General features: G+C 39.5%; 1 protein-coding gene across 1 annotated transcript in view; it reads left to right on the top strand.

The window, feature by feature from the left end:
• ttc39c (tetratricopeptide repeat domain 39C) overlaps positions 1–19,506 on the top strand; it is a 75,915-nt gene extending 56,409 nt beyond the window's left edge. Inside the window, exons 9-14 of the mRNA XM_008108630.3 lie at positions 193–302; positions 2,849–2,972; positions 6,629–6,726; positions 9,037–9,141; positions 12,812–12,850; positions 15,406–19,506. Coding sequence (XP_008106837.1) covers positions 193–302; positions 2,849–2,972; positions 6,629–6,726; positions 9,037–9,141; positions 12,812–12,850; positions 15,406–15,495 — 566 coding nt within the window. The 3' untranslated portion in view covers positions 15,496–19,506. The remainder of the gene's footprint in view (positions 1–192; positions 303–2,848; positions 2,973–6,628; positions 6,727–9,036; positions 9,142–12,811; positions 12,851–15,405) is intronic.
• The last annotated feature ends 2,829 nt before the right edge of the window (positions 19,507–22,335 follow it).

Here is a 22,335-nt window from a genome sequence, read left to right as displayed (position 1 = left end):
ATTAAAAGTACTTAAATGCAGGGCTTACAGTCAGATAGGCATTATACCAAAATTGTGAGGCAAGAAAGGAAAGTAATTAAATGTTCATACTAAAATTTAGTAAAGTTATGTTGGAGTTTATTGGACACAAAATGGTGACTGAAGATGTTGGGACCTCTAATAGAAGAAACATTTTGTTTTGTTTTATTGTAGTGTGTCAAGGTGCCACTGGTGACGTGAATGGTGCGCAGAGTGTTTTCAAGGAAGTTCAGAAGCTCTTTAAAAGAAAAAACAATCAAATTGAGCAGTTTTCAGTCAAAAAGGTCTGCTTAACATGTCAAGTTAACTTAGTATTGTGATAATGATGATCATCTGTATTCATGCCTTTTGAACAACTGTTGCCAGATTAACACTTTTTCTGAGCCTGTTAAACATGTAGCCCAATTGTTGGATAATATCTCAAATGCTAATTGTTGGGATCTTAGTAACACTCATTTCAAGCAACAGGTGGTTTTGTCTGAGGAACTGAACGCATTTGAGTGAAGGTTAAGGATCTCGCAGCTAGCACACCTGAGGTCTCCAAAATGGAGAGGCGATTTATCCCACAAGCTTTCCTTTATTGACAGCTAATTAGGTTTCTTTCCTCCTCTGCACGTGGGGGGGAGGGTGCACTGTCAGGGTCATAATCGATCATAAATTGGGACATAAGGCACTCTTGAGTATGGACTAAATGGGTTGTCCACTTTGTTCAAAGCCCTACTGGTTTGCACTTGTTATGGTGGAAGGTATTTGGGTAGCGTTATTCTGTCTGAGATACTTTTGTCAGGTTTGCGGATAGATCCTTGGGCTTCACCTGTAAATGAAGGGGCTTTGGGCCCTGTGGATCTACCTTGCCCCACTTTGGAATATCAGTTTTGGGATCTACCTGTTGTGCAGCTTACCTAGACCTATAGCACTGCTGATGGTGACGTTAAACCTGTTTTAAGTGGACTCTTTGCAGTCCTCCTGTTAGTTGAGCGCCTTTCCTTTTTTATGAAGAAATATTGCCATCTAATCCAACCTTCGTACCTTCAGAGAAGTGTGCTGTATAAATAGGAGTTTGGTCCACATAGTGAGCGCAGTATAAACATGCTCAATGTGTTGTCGAAGGCTTTCATGGCCGGAATCACTGGGTTGCTGTGAATTTTCCAGGCTGGCTAATTCCGAGTTAGATTAGCATGTCTAATTCAACCAGAGAAGTCAGCCATAGCAGAGCACTTGATGAACCAACATGTATACAGCATATTATTTGATAACACAGAAATGCTGGACCACTCTAACAACCACCATGTCAGACTACACAGATAAGCCATTGAAATCCACAAGCATGTTGACAATTTCAACAGACAGGAGGAAATCATGAAAATGAACAAAATCTGGCTACCAGTATTTTAATAAATCTAAAATCAGGACAGTAAATAAAGAACAACACTCTGAAAACGGGGGAATTCCAGACAATAAACAATCTGAGCCAGCTAATACCTCCCAACAAAAGGATTCCATCAGGCAGGAAGCAGCCAGGCTTTGAATCTGCAAGGCCATTAAATGCTAATCAAGGTGATCAATTGCTACATTCACACTTCCCTCAAATAGACGAGTTCTTTTTCCCATCCTGGACATTCCACAGATACATAAACCCCACTTGCCTAGTTTCCAACAGACCTCACAACCTCTGAGAGTGCCTGCCATAGATATGGGTGAAACAACAGGAGATAATGCTTCTGTAACATGGCCATACAGCCCGGAAAACTCAAAGCAACCCATAGACATGCTTGTTTGATGTCCTAGTTTTTTATCATGTCAGAAGCGAATTGAAACTCGTCACTTCTGGTGTGAGAGAACCAGCCGTCTACAGAGACGTTGCCCAGGGAATGCCCGGACATGTTACCATCCTGCTGGACATCCTAGTGATTGCATAAGAAATGTGGGTTTTACTATAGTAATTAGACATTTTGTGGACTCCGCATCTTGATTCATGTAGGAAAGTCTTTTAATTCCATATAGGTTCCTATCTGTGTGCAGAAATAAGAAAGTTGCAGGCTGTTACATCTCAGATTCAAGGTTGAAAAATACTGTATGAGTATGACATATTGCAGATCTACAGTCAAGTCATGTTATTGATCTGTTTGTTTCATATGAATTTCCGCACAAGGAAGAAGCTCTATAGTCTGAATCAATCTTTACTAGTTAACATGGTTAGCTAAGTAGTACTTGCCTTAAAAGAGATCAGAAGCCTGGCAGGCTGTGTGAATCTAGCTGTTATACCCATAGCTGAATGCATCAGTTTTAGAGGGGAGCAAAAATGGAGAGGAAAAGGAATTGGTCCATCTGATTTCTAACAAGTTACAGTATCTGTCAGTTGAGCACTTGTATGTGTGAATGTATGTGACAAGCATAAATTCTCTATTTCATGTTATATTTCTATCATCCTAGTTACATAGCAGTCATCTTCTAGTGTTTAGGGCGGAAGGCCAGCCATGATACTGAGCTATGGAAAATCAGGAGGAATTAAGGTGAAAAAGAAAATTGTTGTCACCTTTTGTAGATCCCCAAATTGTATTTAAAGTTATTTATTTCAAATTAGTACTATCCTTGAATAGCAGGCCCCCAAACACCTGTCAAGGTGAAGGGTACACTATATGTGACATTTGGTTGTTAGATATTTATGACTGTACTTTTATGTATGCTGCTTTTAACTATAATCTTATCAAACGTCTTCATCTTTCCCTGTTGTATTACTTGAAACCTTTAATTTACGTGACCACAATGAAAGCATCTTGTCCTTGACTTTGATGGAGAGAAAAAAAATAACAGTTTGTACTCTTTGCAGGCAGATCGATTTAGGAAGCAAAAACCAACCAAACAGCTCTGTATATTGGCATCCATTGAAGTACTGTATTTATGGAAAGCTCTTCCAAACTGTTCCTTCACCAACTTACAGCACATGAGTCAAGGTACAAGATGTGACTTTCTGTCTCTTTATCTTTTGCACCCCCTCCTTGTTTCTTTTCTCAATCAACACATTTTCTGTCATTAACATTTGTTCCACTCTAAAGACAGAAATTGAGTTACTCATCTAATGAGTGAGAAAAAAGAAATTCATGTCTTTAAAACAGTTGCTACTAGGAATTGGATAAATATTTCAAGCCAGATTGTGAAGTTTTAAGTACTTTCTGCCTCCACCTGTTCAGAAAGATTTTTGGTGATCCTGTTAGCCAAGTATAGAGTTGAGCCCATAGTCTTTTTTCAGATAATGGAATAGCTCTGCTTGTGTAATATCCATCTGTTTGATTTTGGAGCAGTCCTCCTCCCACCCCCATGGCAGTTCATCCCTCTCAGTCCAGCTCCATCTTGTGTTGCATTTTCAGGGGATGGAGGGATTGCTATGGGAAGGAACTGAGCAGGAAAGTTTACCCCTATCTACCCAGATCATTGGTTTGATTCCAAACTTAGTGTATTTATTGTGCTTTATGGCTTTGGCAATATGATTTGTTTACCTTCTATGCAAAATACGTGTGAATATAGAGACATTTTGCTTCTGTCTGTATGTTTGATGCCCATAGAACTGATAGAGGAAAGTGAGTGGGTAGATAAAGGAAATAGGATGAGAGCCAGCTAATCTTGCTTTCAAATCTTAAATGTATGTTGCAGCTCTACAGTAAGCCCTGCACTCTTTCTTTTGGAGTTAATTTCTCCTCCCAAACCAGAAAATGTATTTTTCTTAACCATGGCTGGTGTCCCCTTTCTGAGACTTCTCACAAAACGATTCAAGGACCAAATGAGTGGTGCACACACTAGCTTGAAAACTCAGAATTGGAAAGGGCATTTTAAAATAGCCTTATTACTATGTATCTGCAGAGTGGTCACATTAAAGATTTACGTAAGAATGTTGACCACATCATTTTGAAAGTTTTTTGCTATTGTGCATGTAGTTAATCTTTTAAACTAGTGGTTCCCAAACTTATTTGGCCTACTGACCCCTTTCCAGAAAAAGTATTACTCAGCACCCTCTCGAAAGGGGACGTGGCTTAGAGAGGTGGCCGTGGCTCCTGCTCAATAGGGCGGGGCTGAGCCTCTGCCCTAGTCCAAGATGCAGGGCTGGAAGGGGGAGGTGGGTGGGGCCACAAATGAGCGGCCAGGATTGGGATAGGCGGAGTTACAAGCTCTGAGGCAGGGCTGAGCTTCTATCCCTGTCCTGCGGCAACTGCCAGGAAACAGGGGCAGGACTAGAGGAGGAGGCGGGGCCTCTTCCCAAGTGCCTGATGGGGCTGACCCTCTATACCAGGGGTCCCCAAACTAAGGCCCGAGGGCCGGATGCGGCCCTCCAAGGTCATTTACCTGCCCCCCGCCCTCAGTTTTAGACATAGGCTTGCCCAAATTCTGAAATGACTTGAAGGCACACAACAACTACAATCCTAATTAACTTGACTATCTCAGTGGCCAGAAGCAAGCCCACACTTCCCATTGAAATCCTGATACGCTTATATTGGTTAAAACTGTTTTTATTTTAAAATATTGTATTGTTCCTTCATTGTTGTTGTGTTGGTTGTTTTTTTTTTGTTTTTGTTTTTTTGCACTACTAATAAGACATGTGCAGTGTGCATAGGAATTAGTTCAGGTTTTTTTTCCAAATGATAATTCGGCCCCTCAACCATCTGAGGCCCCGCCCTTTAGTCCTAAAAGGCCTCTCAGGAGAGGCTCAGCCCTGTCTCGGGCTTTTGGAAGGAGGCCCTGTCCCCTTCCCTAGCTCTGCCCTCTGTGTCCTAACAGGCGCCTCAGGAGAGGTATAGATTCTCACCCCTGTCTCGGGAAGAAGCCACACCCACTCCTCTAGCTCCTCCCCTGTGTCCTAACAGGCGCCTCAGGTGCTCAGCCCTGTCTCCAGCACTTGGAAAGAGGCCCTGCCCCTCCCCTGGCCCCACCCCCATGTCCTAATAGGTGCCATCATGGCCCCCCTGGATCGCTGCAGCACCCACCAGGGGGTGGTAGCGCCCACTTTGGGAATCACTGTTTTAAACTGCCCTATCATAAAGTACTTCCTAGCTTGTTGATCCATTGAGACCCCACTGAGAATATTCTCACTATCCTGAGAGGTACTATAGTTATCCAATATGGAGTACTGTTGGATCTAGCCCTCTTCCTGGCTCGTCTCAAAATCTAAATTCTAAGATACAAAACGCAAAAACCAGATCAGTTGGAATGTGTGTGCAGTTGGGTTGTGGAAAGGAGCAGCACACCAGCAAAACAGTTAGTTGTTCCTTGGCAACCACTACTAAAATAGGTCAGCTTTAATTTTCCCAAATACCTGGCATCGAAATTAGCATCAGTATAGTTAGTGGCCAGTGGCCTCCTCTCTCCAAGCTTCTGATAGAAGAGGTTGTCAGCCAGACCTGTAAAAGTCTTGATGTAATTTTGCAAAGAATAATATTGACTGATTGTTTACAGAGAAGAAAGATAATAAATATCAAAGGAGTTCACAAGATAATATAGTTGAATAAAAAAGGGAAACTGAAAACTATTTATCAGTGTTTAAATAACAGCAACTGAAATATTAATAAACAGTAGTATCAAACTTAATTAAATCATATTAAAATTTAAAGCAGCAAAACATACATTAAAAGCTGACTGGATTTTTTTTTTAAGTAAAAACAGGCAGGAAGCACAGTAAAGGTAAATTCTCCAGTCTCAGTACCATTAGCAAGATGTCCCTGTCTTTCTCCTTTCTTGTGAGTTTATTAGAGCAGGCTTTCCAGAGCCAAATGTAAAAGCGGGATAAGATTATAGGGAAGTGAATGGTTTCTGAGAAACTCATCCTAAACTGTTTTGAAAGGTCAGCACCAAAGCTATAGATAAATTTCAAAAACACTTGCAACAGTGCAAATTTTCTGCCTTGTATGCATATGTATGTGTGTGTCCAGTCTTTTCTTCTTTGGTGGATAAAACTGTGGCCCACCTAATGTTGTTGAGCTGCCACTCCCATCAGTCTTACCTAGGATAGCCTAAAGTGAGGGGTGCTATGAGTTGTAGTTCACCAACACCTGAAGGGCAACATCCCTGTATCACATGCAATTAGTCTGTTTTGGTAACCTTTTCTTGCATTTCCTTTGTGCTTATGGATTCATTCTAAATCCCCATGTATTTTACTCTTTACTTAATTTTTTTGTAAATTCTAATGTAAGTATTGGTAAGATTTTTATATTTCTAATTTCAGCTTAATTTGTGCAAGCCCAGGTTATATCCTGTAACTAATTTTTGAGTTGGAACTACTGTTCGCATATAAGATGTGTGTTCTCTGTGTGATAAAGTCAGTTATTTGCTTCCAGCTATAGTTTGTCTGACTTTTTTCTGTACAGAATTGATGATTGGGAGGGGGGGTCAGATTTGCCCTCTTTGTCCAGCTCTTGGTTGAATTAGAGAGAATTGGAAGGTGAATGAAGCAGTGATTGGAGAAAAGGCTTTCTTTTCTTAAATTGGCCAGTATCAGTTTAAAGCATCATAGTTCAAATATGAAAGATTATGGGATGGGGCTTAGGAAGAAGAAATAATGACTCTTATTTTTTTTCAAAAAAATAAACATTTCATCCTAGTCTTACTTTGTGTCCCAATAAAGCTTGCCAAGAAGTCGATGATTCTGCTGTTGTTGGTTTGAAGAATCTGCTGCTTGGTGCCATTCATAAATGCTTAGGAAATGCTGAAGATGCTGTTCAGGTACATTTTGTTATGCATCTAGTAAGACAGAATATGTTAATATGTTCTGATGTTTCAGAGCAAGCTGTGTGAATTAAAAAGGACATAGTGCAAGCCTTATTGATAGCATAGCAAATACATATTCAAAACTATGCAGAATTAGATGTCTTGAGGAATAGAGACTACTGAACTGATTCTCTCCTGTCCGGTAGAGCAAGACCATCTGACTGGACCTCAAAAGCAATGCGGAAAGTACAAAGTATTTGGGAATCAAGGAATAATTAGAATGTTTTCATTCGCTACAGTCTTGTTTCTCTTCTAGTGGTTGGCTCCCTTTAAGCAATGCATCCCTGTTGCTTTTCTCTATCTGATATATTTAAAATAATATGCTTTGGATCATTTAAGAGCATAGGCTAGTATCCTCTTTTTCTCTGTGGGTCATTCCTTGACTTCTAAGACTTTATCTCACCAAACTAATTTTCTTTTATATGACTTTTATTCAAGAAAAACACAAAATAAAACACAGGCATTTTACACATTTGAAATTACAGTAGAGTCGTGTTTATCCAACATAAATGGGCTGGCAGAACGTTGGATAGGTGAAAATGTTGGATAAGAAGGAGGGATTAAGAAAAAGCCTATTAAACATCTAATTACGTTACGATTTTACAAATTAAGCACCAAAACATCATGTTTTGCAACAGATCGACAGAAAAAGCAGTTCAGTACACAGTAACGTTATGTAGTAATTACTGTATTTATGAATTTAGCACCAAAACATCTCAATGTATTGAAAACATTGACTACAAAAACACTGACTACTAAAAGGCAGACTGCATTGGATAATACAGAATGTTGGATGAGTGAAGGTTGGATAAGCGAGACACTACTGTACCATGACTATAAAGCTACATACTACACAGTACAATTAAACTACAACTAAACAGCTGAAAAAAACTATGAAGTTTCCATTGGCTAGTAACCATATTAGACTGTTCTTTTTAAACAATAATGCCATCATATTTCTACATAAAGCCAAACTCTACTAATTTATGAATCCCAGAATTAATAAATGCCCTCATCTTTGTTGAGAATGAATCCCAGTCCTTCTTAAAGTTAGTCAAGGATTTCTCAGCATAGTCAATTTTTCCATTTCTGCTGTACCAACTTAATTTTGCCACCTGTTTTCACCTCCATTCTCTCTCAGTCCTTTAAAATGGACTGCATTTGCAGCAGACACACGTGCCTGCCACACAGTTTTGCTCACTCAGGTATTTGAGTTTCCCAAGAGAAAGGGCTTTTCTCTCTTAATTAAATTCTCAATCAATTTACCTCTCAAGATGCTTTTCTAAGGTGAACACCACATTTGTATCTGTCTCTGTAAAGGAGATGTGGATGTGGATCCATGTGCTGCCAAACTGGGAAGAGTAAACTCCACTTTGCAGAAATTTAGGCTGCATTAAGTGGCATACTTTATTCAAGATCTCTGCAATCTCTTCAAAAAATGTGTCATGTACAGAAAAGAAGGGAACCATGTGTTGTTCAGTTCTTCCTTCCCTGATAAATTGGGCACTCACTAAAGTGGTTGGGATTAGACTTGAATAAATTGAGACTTTGTTTTGGTAGGAACTGTACTGATAGAGCTTCAGTTTTGCTTGTAGAAGTTCTCAGGTTTAAGCACTGCCATCTTAACTTTCAAGGATCTAGTAAAAAGTAACAGGAAACATCTTTTGCTCTTAATCTGAAGGTTTATTGCTGGTTGAATAATGCTTATTTACACCAACAAAATACTCCTACTTGTTATAAGGTCACTTCCTATTTGAAAGTACAGTAGAGTCTCACTTATCCAACATAAACGGGCCAGCAGAACGTTGGATAAGCGAATATGTTGGATAATAAGGAAAGATTAAGAAAAAGCCTATTAAACATCAAAATAGGTTATGATTTTACAAATTAAGCACCAAAACATCATGTTATACAACAAATTTGACTGAAAATTAGTTCAATTTATGGTAATGCTATGTAGTAATTACTGTATTTACAAATTTAGTACCAAAATATCATGATGAATTGAAAACATTGTCTACAAAAATGCGTTGGATAATCCAGAATGTTGGATAAGCGAGTGTTGGATAAGTGAGACTCTACTGTATCTTTAACCTTATTTGTTTTCTTCTCAATGTTTATTTTTTACATGTTAACTAATTTGGAAAGCTGTTTGACAGCTAAAAGATGTTGCAAGCTGTAATGAATTCTTTTGTGTCAAGGGTAAAAGCTTATTTTGTTCTTGTAAATATTGCTGTGTTGAATGTATTTTTTTTCCTTTTACAGTTCTTTCAACAAGCCCTTAGAGATGACTTGTGTCGCCAAAACAACCTGTATATCCAGCCATATGCTTGCTATGAACTTGGCTGTCTTTTATTAGAAAACCCTCAGGTAACAAAGCAGTATATTTGGAAATGACGTGGGATATGGATTGTGCTACTGGTCACTGCTTCATACAGTTATAGTTAAAAGCGATCTGGAATGGATATTCTCTTCATGTCCACCTTTCTTTAACCATATTTGTGGGATATGTCCCTGTGTTCAGTCTTGCAGTATAATGCTTCTTGTTTCTTTTATTTAACATATCAATCCCACGCCTTTCCTCTCAGAACTATGATTCAAGGCAACTTCCAGCTTTAAAAATACTGTATAGATTAAAACATACAAAATATTGTTGAACGGTACTTGAACCATTTATAACTCTAAAAACAATCTGTAACAAGCATTCAGAAAATGATTTTTTAAATGCAGTACAGCAAACCTTTCTTCCAAAATGGTCAGTTCCCTAAAATTGTATTTTTCACAAGTCATTTCCTCTTAATGAAAGATTGCCTGGAGAAGGGCTGCCCTCACCTCCCTAAGAATGAGCTATAAAGCCTAATTTCCCCACCAGACATGCTTGTGAGGATGGCAGGACAGAAAAAAGGCAATCATCCCAAAATCTCAAGGACTGGATAAGTACAGCACTTCCAATATCCTGAATCCACCCCATGTGTGGCTTTATAGGTCATAATCAGAGTTTTAATTTGAGCCAAGAAGTAGACCAGTACCCGGAAGAGCTGATGGAACAAGGGAGATGTGTTCCTTGTCAACTATGCCTGGCCAACTGGCTGTGTTTCTTTCAGTCAGCTGAATATTCTGAAAACTTTTCAAAGGCCATTAAATAATGCATCTCATCCAGGAACCTTTGGAGCTAGGACACCAACCCATCTTCTAGTACTTTGCCCTGAAATTCGACATTTTCCAATCGGTATTTATCTAATATAGTGGGAATACCTTTTCAATGAATGTCTTGTAACACCATTTTCTTTATCCATTTGGCCAGACACACTAATCAATTTTTCTAAGTCAGGAAGAATAAGGATCTAACAAACACAAGGTAGACCTCACTCCTCCAAGGATCCTGCTGACATCCTTAGGTTGTATCCATGTTCCTTTGATGAGCAAAGTTACATCCACTATAGATTTAGATCAGGCAAGCACCCAAGTCAGAATAGATCCCAACAAATTTACCTACCACATGCTGTGCAAATTGTTCATAGTAGGATGCTGAGTGGTCTTCAATATCCTTGAATATGTCCCTGACAAATTGAAATAGGCCTACTGGACATATATTATAATAATAGCCAAATCAGCCTTCAGAGAGGCTCTAACCCTTATTCAGTCAGATTCATTCTAAATGGTCTACTAATATTGTTGCAGTTGCTGTCACACTTGTTTCATCATTGCCAGCTTCCAAGAAAAACAGTGGTTAGGTTGGGCTCTGCTCCCTTAGAGTGTCACACAGGGAACAATCATGCCCTCCATCCTGGCCATTTCAGAGATCAACCAGGGCTCCAACAACATCACCTGTTAAGGGAATGGGAAATTTCCCAGGACCCACTAGGAAACAATCTGGATCCATCACTGTCCTGAGATAGATCTCTCCCAGGCCCCAGCCAGTCTAAATCTCACCTCATCTGTGAAAATGGAACTGAAGAAACCTTCTACCCTAAGATGGCCAACATTTCATCTAGCACAGAAATCGGGGACATAGTTTGCCCTGCAGATACCACTTGAGTTGGAACCATAGTTGCCACAAAGGACATAACATCCTCAGTAACTTTCAACAGGACAATCTCAACATGATTGTTGAGGTCTCCCAGCACCACAAGATGATGGGACTCCAATACTAACCATGATACTAGCCCTACTAGCTCAGGAAGGAAGATCTTTGAGCAGTCAGATGTATGGTACACCAACAGAACCCCTCTTCCATCATTTTCATACATTTTCAAATACACAATCAAACCAATGAGATAAGGCACTTAGCAAGAGGATAGAATCATGATAGACCATATAATTCTACCTCAAGACTCATCCCCTGCTTTACAGAGCACCCGATAGGCAAAGCTAAGGAAGACTTGACACCCTGAGCTTCATCTGACCAGGTTTCTGTTATAAAGCCGGGACAACATGCTCATCCATTTTCATGCACTGATTAGCCACTTTCACATATATCAAATTGCCATTTATTAGTATAGGTTTTAACCTGGGGAACTGTGACTAAAGCTAAACAGGCTACTTGAACCAGGGGACCATTTGCGGGCAACCATCCTATGTTGTGATTCCCTCGCCCATGATAACACTACTGTCTCTTTCCTGCCATATTTACTTCACTATTCCTGATTTGCTTCACCTGAAAAGAGAGCTTGCTGTTCCAGGACACAATCTTTTCTTCTCTAAAACAGGGGGGAAAGCCTTCATTCTCATTTCCCTGCCTGAAGAAGCAGACTTGGCAGCGGCAAACCTGCCAGTGCAGAAATCCAGATTTTATTCTTTCTCGGGAAGATGACACAGCTGAATGTGGGCAGTATGTAGCTCTTTCTGGAGACCGTTGAAAGAGAGGTGGCAGCCTTCAGATGGCTCAGCAGACTCCCCTTCTCTTCACCTCCTAAGTGCTTCGTAGATCTCCCTGTCTCAAAAGGTTGCAGTGTAAACAATGCTTTCCTAGTGCCCCTCAAACAGAGACTCGAATCAGGAGTCCATTTGACGATTTTGTTTTAAACTAAACAGAACAAGAGTGGAAGGATGGGAAGAGCAATGTCTCAGGTAAAAAGAGCAAGAAGTGAGTGACTGTCTCCCTAAATTGGGGGAAGGAAAAAGCATGTATCTCCAGCTGTTTGTAAATCTGGTAAAAAATAAAAATAGGTTAAAAATGAGATCCTTCCTCTGCTTCTCTTGCATTTCTATTTATTACTTTATTTAAAGAGATGGTCCTAAAATAGCTTTTAATTAATTCTCTTCAGACTTTCCTCCAAGGAATTGCTTTCTTGTTCATCAGTAACTTCTTGAAAGGTCAGGCTGAATAGAAAAAACATAACCGCTGGCATAAGGGTGAGGAATGTATCAGCATTTCTTGTTAACCCTCTCATTTATTTTGATTCCTCTGTAAAAAAAAGAGAAGGTCTTGTTCTATTTTTATACATGAATACCTCATCTAGTGAAATAGATGTGTTCCTGACATAAATAGAGGTAAGTTATTGTGCCACAAAAAAGAGAGGTTCAATCTGTTTCAGCAAACTTATTATTGAAAGCTCACAATAGGCATATGTCAAATAAAACAGTCAGATCAGATAAGCCTTGCATAAGTACTATCAACAAAAGTATTTTAAACTGATTTTATAAGTATATTGGTGCTGATCACTTATTTTAAATGCACTTAAGCAAGTATTTGATTGTATTTGAAGATAAGACAGAATTTTATCATCTAGCAAGCTAAAATTCTTGCCTTATCCTGCATATAGACTTCATATTTAGGTACATGTGGGTCCTCTACTTCTTTTATGTAGCTTACTGATCAGCATATAAATAGATTGATATTTTTTTCAAGATTTTAATGCTGTTTTAACAAAAGACCGATTTCAGGTAATTTTCTAACTAGCAAGACTAGCTATCTAATTTGTGGTAATTAGTATTGCCGTGACTTACCTTAAAATTCTGGATTGTGATCAGAACCTTGAAATTAATGCATTTTTGAAAATACAGATTTCGTAATTGAAAATTTTGTTTCTTTTTGCAGACTGTCCCAAGAGGCAAAACCTTACTGTTTCAGGCAAAGGTAAAATTCAAAATGGATGGAGCCTTTTACCCTTTCTATAAATAGGAACCATCTTTCCTCTTCAGGATACCTTGCAAGGAAGGGAATTATTTATATGTAGTCAAAAGTGGGCAATGAATGGAACTTTGTCAAATCTTTTCCATTTTAGGAAACTGCATTACCTTTGCAGGTTTATAGTTGTCTTTAACACCCAGAGTCAGAGCCCCCGGTTGCACAATGGGTTAAACCTTTGTGCTGGCAGGACTGCTGACTGAAAGGTCATGGGTTCGAATCCGGGGAGCGAGTGAGCTCTCGTCTTTCAGCTCCAGCTTCCCATTCGGGGACATGAGAGAATCCTCCCACAAAGATGGTAAAACATCAAACATTCAGGCATCCCCTGGGTAATGTCCTTGCAGACAGCCAATTCTCTCACACCAGAAGCAACTGGCAATTTCTCAAGTTGCTCCTGACACGAAAAACAAAAACCAGAGTCCTAAAATTAATGTCTTGTACAGTCTTGTCCTTCATAAGTAACCATATATACACTCCAAGATCCTGGAAAAGATCATTAAGGAAGTGGTCTGTGAACATCTAGAAACAAATGCAGTCATTGCTAATAGCCAACACGGATTTACCAAAAACAAGTCATACCAGACTAATCTGATCTCTTTTTTCGATAGAGTTACGAGTTGGGTTGATACAGGGAACGCCGTGGATGTAGCCTACCTGGATTTCAGTAAGGCCTTCGACAAACAAACTACAGTAGAGTCTCACTTATCCAAGCCTCGCTTATCCAAGCCTTTGAATAATCCAAGCCATTTTGTAGTCAATGTTTTCAATATATCATGATATTTTGGTGCTAAATTCGTAAATACAGTAATTCCAATTTAACATTACTGCGTATTGAACTATTTTTCCTGTCAAATTTGTTGTATAGCATGATGTTTTGGTGCTTAACTTGTAAAATCATAACCTAATTTGATGTTTTATAGGCTTTTCCTTAATCCCTCCTTATTATCCAAGATATTCGCTTATCCAAGCTTCTGCCGGCCCGTTTAGCTTGGATAAGTGAGACTCTACTGTAGTAAAATGTGGGCTAGACAAAACTACGGTTAGGTGGATCTGTAATTGGCTAAGCGAACGAACCCAAAGGGTGCTCACCAATGCGTCGTCTTCATCTTGGAAAGAAGTGACGAGTGGAGTGCTGCAGGGTTCCGTCCTGGGCCCGGTTCTGTTCAATATCTTTATTAACGACTTAGACGAAGGGTTAGAAGGCACAATCATCAAGTTTGCAGATGACATCAAACTGGGAGCGATAGCTAACACTCCAGAAGACAGGAGCAGAATTCAAAACGATCTTGACAGACTACAGAGATGGGCCAAAACTAACAAAATGAAGTTCAACAGGGACAAATGCAAGATACTTCACTTCGGCAGAAAAAAATGGAATGCAAAGATACAGAATGGGGGACTCCTGGCTCGACAGCAGTATGTGTGAAAAAGATCTTGGAGTCCTCGTGCAGCCTACAATTTGATGCGGCTGCTAAAAAAGCCAATGGGATTCTGGCCTGCATAAATAGGGGTATAGCATCTAGATCCAGGGAAGTCATGCTACTCCTCTATTCTGCCTTGGTCAGACCACACCTGGAATACTGTGTCCAATTCTGGGCACCGCAATTGAAGGGAGATGTTGACAAGCTGGAAAGCGTCCAGAGGAGGGCAACTAAAATGATTAAGGGTCTGGAGAACAAGCCCTATGAGGAGCGGCTCAAAGAACTAGGCATGTTTAGCCTGCAGAAGAGAAGGCTGAGAGGAGACATGATAGCCATGTATAAATACGTGAAGGGAAGTCATAGGGAGGAGGGAGCAAGCTTGTTTTCTGCTGCCCTGCAGACTAGGACGCAGAACAATGGCTTCAAACTACAGGAAAGGAGATTCCACCTGAACATCAGGAAGAACTTCCTCACTGGGAGGGCTATTCGGCAGTGGAACTCTCTCCCCCGGGCTGTGGTGGAGGCTCCTTCTTTGGAGGCTTTTAAGCAGAGGCTGGATGGCCATCTGTCGGGGGTGCTTTGAATGCGATTTCCTGCTTCTTGGCAGGGGGTTGGACTGGATGGCCCATGAGGTCTCTTCCAACTTTACTATTCTATGATTCATATGTAAGTCAACCTCATGTATAAGTCAATGGCAGATTTTGTGGCTCAAATTATGGGTTTAATATGATCCATAGATAAGTGAAAAGATAATTAGCAAAGAGGAGAAAGCACCAATGTCACCTTAGTCTCCATTTGCTCCTGGCAACCACTGCCATTTCCCCAACCAGGCATTCGAAAAGGTCAGAAGTGGCACCAGAGTGGAGAGAGAAGAAGGGCTGGTACTTCTTTTAGGTTCTCCTGTAATAGACTAAGCTCTTGTATTTTGTCACTCTGCTCAGAGGGAAAGGATTCATATTTGTGTGTGTGTAGTTGGGTTGATTTTTTGACTAAGATTTCTAGGCTTCTAAATGAGTATGGGGTATCTCTCTTTTTTTTGTAACTAGGAGCAAGGCTACTAACTGATGTTGCCTTTTGTTGCAGGAGGAGTTCACAGGGTATGATTTTGAGAACAGGTTACACGTCCGCATACACGCAGCTTTGGCCTCTCTGAAAGAAGTGGTCCCCCAATGAAGCCTCACCTCTTCCCTTCTGAATGGCTCCCAAACTCCTCGCTACGAGGGAGGCCCGCTTTTCCCCTGGAAAAAACCACCTGTGCCAGGGAGGACTTGTAGAACTGGTGGCAGAAGAATGTTCCAGTCTCACCAATTAAGGACAAAATTAGCCAAAAAGGTTATGTGACTAAAATCAGGAGCGACTTCTCCTGTGCAAACCCTAATTTAAAAGGTGGGAGCTAGAAGTCAGCCCCTGCTGGTCAGTGGGGTTCGTGCCGGAGAACTGGCCCCATAGTTGAAAACCTTATATTCCAGTGCTGGTGAACCGGGGGTGGGGGGGTGGGGTGGGGGGGTGTACTGGGATGTACGTTAATTTTTAGGTTGGCTGAACATATTAGCCTGTGATTGTACAAATTGAGCCTATACTAAGCACACTTTGATTTCCTACTAAAATACTGTGGCAATTTTCACAAGTAGGATTTTTTTTCTGTTTCTGAATATAATTATTATTTTTCTTTTTGTAGTAAGAGGGAACCACTTTTTCATTAAACAGTTCTATGTAATTGTTTCAAACTGTACATAGGCAGAAACTATATGTTTTGCTCAGAAGCCAGCAAGAATCCAGCTGAAAAAAACGATGCCCAGCACAGTCACAGCACAACAGATCTATTTATTTGAGTTTTTGTACAGGTATCTGTGAATAACAAAACCTGCCTCCATATTCATGTTAAATTTAGAAATATTATTCTATTTTTCAGCCAAATGTTTATTTTTTAAAGTCCTTATTTTCTGTGTTAGGCACGTTTATATCCGTTTTAAATGGTACTGTGGCCTATTAGCCTTGCTTTTACAAGGTGTTTACAAATTATCATTCATGTTGCTAAAATTTAGGTTTAATATAAGACAATTTGCCATGTGGTATTCTAAATCTTTGGTGTTGCTATAACTGTCCTCCGTCTTTGAAGCTTTTCAGGTATCATAGCAGTGTAGAATTAGTTTCACACATCATTTTAGTGAGTTTTTTTAAAGGCATATGTGGGTCTGGGGTTTTGTTTTTAGAATAGCATTTTTTACCTAAATGCTTCAGAGTTGTGTAATTCTGCAAAGCAGAAGTAGTGCACCTTTTCCTTCTGAAAGCCTTATCTATTTACATTTTGATTCTGGTGTGCTCTGCAAAACTGGTTTGTCTCTCACCTACATTGACCAGCTCCACTATGCTAATGGTCATAGAGTTAGAAATCCATTTTCCTGAGCTCTCTGGTTATTTCTGGTGATCATGCAAATACTGTGAAAGAAAGGGTTACTTACCTGCCTCCACAATTGAGTGATTATTTATATGGTGAACCAAATATTGTGTGAATTCCAGTGTGAATAGATCAATTCCTTGGACTGCTAGTTATATGTTGAAGTTGTTAGATCAGATTGATTCCTTTATCACTAAAAATCACTTCATTTCAGCAATTAAATTTGCTGCTTTCTGGGGAAAAACAATATATTAGGAGATATATTACTGCTTTAATTTTATAATAACACTGAATGTTGTGGAGACATTTCTTCAACCCTGATTTTCTTCCTTTAGAGAGACCTTACTTTTAAGCTGACAAGTTCTTTTATGGTTTGCTGTTTTTGTCCTGATGTAGCAATACATATGAAAATACTGCATGAGTGTGTATGTCTTAATATTGCAGTATTTAAAGTCTGGGGTTTTTTTCCTGGACTTAGAATTCAATGTTTTCTTGAGATACTTTGTAATAGATTATCACACTGTTCAATTTAGGAGTTGTGAAAGAGGAACAGGACAAGAAACTAACAATAGCAGTGCAAGTGTCTGCATTTGCAGTCACAACAGGATTGTTTCCATCCTGGTTTGCACTCACAAAGCACAATAGATATAGAAAACAGAAGTAATACTGTCTTTGAATATATATGGGATACAAGTATTGAGCGCAAAAAACATGAGGAACCATCTTGGATCTGAACAAAATGGGAAATAGTCCTTGGAGAAAGTATGAGAGGGAGACAAATGAAGTGTACCAGTGTGAAGTAGTGTTGATCACTAATTGTGATTTATAACTAGATATAATGTATTTGAATAATTTATCTGTCGCATTCCTTTGTTGGTCTGAGCAGGTTTGCCCTACCTGCATTTTTTTCTTCACAAGACACAATTTACAAAAGTTAAACTAAACTCCAATTGAAACATGCTTTGTTAAGAGTATTTGCACCAACTTAACTGATTTGTCACAAGTCATATTCAAACTTACAAACCCTTGAACCTTCTCAAAAGTAACTATAGGGGCGATCAACCTGTGATTACATGTTCATGGGCCTGTTCCTATCGCCAGATATTTCTAGAGGTGCCCTTGTCCTGTGAGTGAAATGCCCTTGCCTTGTGTATTGAGAGTGGCTTAGTGCCACCAACTGGTGCCACATGGATTAGTACTATCTTCCCCACTCCCATCCTCTCATGCACACCTTAGAGAAGAAACCGCTAGCCTGTAAATGTCAAAGGTATTTTTATATTAGACTATGCCGGTGATGAGTACTGTATTTTATGTAACTGGAATATGTTTTTTATACTTTATAGCTCGGAGGCATGGTTTAATAGCAATAATGAAGTAAGCATTCTCTTTGTGTTAATACATAAAAAATATAAGAATTTACCAGGTCAGGTATATTTGTTGTTGTTGATACCTTTTTTATTGCATTATACCTTTCAGTGAATAATTTAGATTTTTACATGCCACTTTAGACAATTTACTGTGATGTGCTGTACATGTTTTATTAATTTACCTGTAAAAATATTTCTGCTTAGTAAAATGAAGAGCAAGATTTAAGTGTTGGTATTATTCTTTAGTTGAGAAGCTTTCTCATAAGTCACAAGTTCAAGGATACCTGGATGCTTATCAGAGTACCTTCTGGAAAAACTTGATGTTATGCAAGAAAAATGTATTAACTCTTGGTAGATTTGTTTTAAAGCAGCTGCAGAAGTTTTGTGTTTGGTCAGCATAAAAAGAAGGGGGCACCTAAATCTTCTCTGGCTCAATCTTTCCTGTCATAAATCTTTTCTTTTTCACAGCAGGCAAGAGCTGAACATGATATATCTCCATCAACTTTGTCATAAATAGATGAGATGTTTTCATTGGGTGAAGGCACTCCATCTGTTTTCATAAAATCAGAAGTGTCAACCCACAGCTGCATTAGGATTTTAAAAAACTATAGGGAGACTTCCCTTGTGACATGTTTAGCTCATTTCTGCAAACTGATATTCCACTGAGGCCAGAATAGTGTTTGTAGCACTTTGATCTGCAGGTGGTAGGTTTGCTTACTTGAATACTCCTTCATATTAAAATAGTCACACAGAAAACTATCTTGCTGGGAGAAATCCAGCTTAGAAGTGTAGTTCTTGATCCCTAGATTTCTGTGCACATCCTAAGCACTGGGTAATCATTTCAAGTAAAAAGGCCAAAGTCCTTTGCACCTGTATCCACCTGAACACCTATTTTTCCATTGTGCTATTTTCCTTCATGTTTATGGATTCACACTTGACAGCATACATATCACAATATAAAGTATCTGTGGTGGGGTCAATTGAGAATTATTCTCCTGTATTTCAACTGCTGATTTCCCCCCAGTTTAGAAGGGTTATAAGACATAATTAGTTCCTTGTAGACTCTGCCATGTAAACATAAGGAAACCCAGCTATTTAATGGTACATGTGCTCTCTAGAATTAATGCACTACCATGTGTATTTATTTGGGTACTGACTGTCAGGTTCAATGTATGAGCTGCTTTTCAATTAAGGGTTGTATAAGAGTATTTCATGCATATGCCAAAGCTCTGTTTCTATTCTGGGTTTTTTCTCTTTATGCAAAATCTGTATTTGTTCATGTTTTAAATGTTTTCCTTAAAAATTGTGTTCTGTTTTCTGCCTTTAACTTTCAGTGCTTTGTTTCTTATTCTCTCCATGCTTTGTTTCTTAATCTCTCATATTCTCTTTCTGAAATAAAAATCTGTAGTACTGTTTTGACTTCGTTCTTCCAGTTAAGAATATTGTCCATTGTGATGTTAATATCTGCCATTCTTGTATCTCCCTTATTTCATATGTTCCCATCAGTATATGGGAGGGTCAACCTCATTGTGTATTTTTGTACTCTACAAATGTGTCAGTGGGATGCATCCGTAGTTCAACAGAAGAGTATGATTTGGGTTTTAAAAGTTTGAGTATTGAATGGCAACACAATTGGAAGGGGAAAATCAAATGAATCCTTATAATTTCTGATCAGGACAGTCCCCTTTTCCTCCCTGGATGTGTGAGACTGCCACTGAGGCAAGGAATTGGGTAGTATCTACATATTTCCCTTAGGATCACTTGGTGGATACATTTTAGAGCTGTTGGATATGCTTAACATTAGAATGTTTTTAAAATCTACCATATATACTTGTGTACAGGCCTAGCAATGTCAGTGAAAAAAATAAATTCAAAGACCTGAGTCAGCTGGAAGAGCTTTAAAAAGCCCCAATTTCCTCTTCTACTATTGTGCCGCTTCTGCCCTTTTTGAATGTCTGTTCAGGGAAATAGTGGCCAGAAGTGCTGCCTTCCTGAGGTGGCATTATTGCTTTCTCCACTGAATGACCCATGGGTCATATCAAAATCCATAATTTTTGTCCCCCAAACCTGCTCTCGTCTTATACGTAACATTGACTTATATACAGGCAGTCCCCAAATTACAAGTATCAGACTTACAAATCACTCAGTTAAGAATGGTGGTAAGACAACAGCAAGTGGGAGAAATCTACCCCTCGGAAGGGAAATTCACTCCTACAAGTTAATATGGGTGAAAGGCATCTCCAGTGAAACTTTATCACCAATCCTTGTTTCCACAAGACTTTTTTTTTTTTAGAATCCAATTCTCACAGGGACAGAAAGTGCTGTGAAATCTTCTGAACGGGCACAAACAGAACAAGCACCACAGGGGCGTTAACCCTTCCCTAAGCTATCCAAAGTTGTGTGTGTGTTTATGGTAGGAGTTAAACTTAAAAGATGTACCAGTTCTGACTTGCATACAAATTCAACTTCAGAACAAATTTATTGAACGTATCTTGTTTGTAACTTGACTGCTTGTAATGTGTTGAATTGGCTGGAGACCTTGGTGTTTCCTTCCCTCCTGTCTACTTGTGATGGACAATGTTCTGTGCCATTTTGTGTATCCCGTGTAGAGCCAATAGATGGATCGTCCTGCCTTGGTCCGTTGGATTAAAGCCCTCTTTAAGGTGAATAAGGCCGTACAAGCAAATGTTCTGGAGAGTAAGCCATACATTGAGCACGTAGGTCTGAAGCAGAAGTGTTTAGAATTCTGCTCATGATGAAGAATCCTACATTATGAGGTATGTTTATCCAAACATATCTAGGTTGCTTCAGACCTTTGTGCTCAATATGCAGTAGACCGGGAGTTCTTGCCCATGATGCCCAACAGTTCTATTATTATGTCTTCTGGGGGTGCCTGACTTCATGTCCTTTCTCAATAGTACATAGACTTCCACAATCTTTTATCCTCCACATAGAGACCAAGCATCATCAGTATACTTTCCCAATAACTAAAGAAATTTAAAAGATTACATGGGACCGAATGCCACCCTGAAGGACACAGGACTCCAAAATAGCATGGAGAAGGGCATAAAACACCAGCAGAGATGCATCTCCCCAGTGACCTTTTCTAAATGGAATATCAAATACACTAATGTTCATACATTACACTATGAAACAAAATTTGATTTTTTTTGCTCCTGGTTTGAAAGTGTTTCCTATTTAGGTTGCTGTGAGTTTTTTGGTCTGTATGGTCATATTCCAGAAGCATTCTCTCCTGACGTTTTGCCCACATCTATGGCAGGCATCCTCAGAGGTGTACAGTCTGTTGGAAACTAGGCAAATGGGGTTTATATATCTGTGGAAAGTCCCGGCTTTGGAAGGTCCCACAGACCTCAAAACCTGAGAATGCCTGCTGCTGGTGCAGTGGACTAAACCTTGTGCCAGCAGGACTGATGACTTGAAGGTTGGGTTGCTGACCTGAAGGTTGCAGGTTCGAATCCAACCCGGAGAGCACGCAAATGAGCTCCCTCTATCAGCTCCAGCTCCGTACAGGGAGAGAAGCCTCCCACAAGGATGCTAAAAACATCAAAACATCTGGGCGTCCTTTGGGCAACGTCCTTGCAGACAGCCAATTCTCTCACACCCAGAAGCGACTTGCAATTTCTCAAGTTGCTCCTGACACAAAAATGGGCAAAATGTCAGGAAAGAATGCTTCTGGAACATGGCCATACAGCCCAGAAAACTCGCAGAAACCCAGGGCCCTTCCACACAGTCCTATATCCCAGAATATCAAGGCAGAAAATCCCACATTATTTGAGTATGGACTCGGATAACCCAATTCAAAGCAGATATTGTGGGATTTTCTACCTTGATATTCTGGGATATAGGGCTGTGTGGAAGGGCCAGTGATTCTGGCCATGAAAGCCTTCGACAACATATTGTTTCCTGTTTGTGTGATATTTACTTTGAAAGTAGTAGTTATATTCCAGATTTTGTGTGGCTACCATAAACTTTGTTAAATTGGCTGAAAATCTTATGATATATGCATTGAAAAACTATAAAAATATGTGCTGCAGAATGTCCGACAAAAACAAAGTTTTTTTGCAGTTTGATAAACTTTTCCTATGTTGTTATGATAGAACCTATTAGGGGATGACATGTATAACCCAGAAACAGAAATCGTGTTACATAGTGTTATTATGAAGCATCTATTGCTATAATGTGATGACCATCATGTGGAAAGTGACAACTTCAAGCAATTGGAACGCC

Source organism: Anolis carolinensis, chromosome 4 (assembly GCF_035594765.1).
Source record: "Anolis carolinensis isolate JA03-04 chromosome 4, rAnoCar3.1.pri, whole genome shotgun sequence".
Taxonomy (NCBI): domain Eukaryota; kingdom Metazoa; phylum Chordata; class Lepidosauria; order Squamata; family Dactyloidae; genus Anolis; species Anolis carolinensis.
Note: the sequence above shows the minus strand (reverse complement) of the source record. Positions and strands in the feature narration are given on the sequence as shown.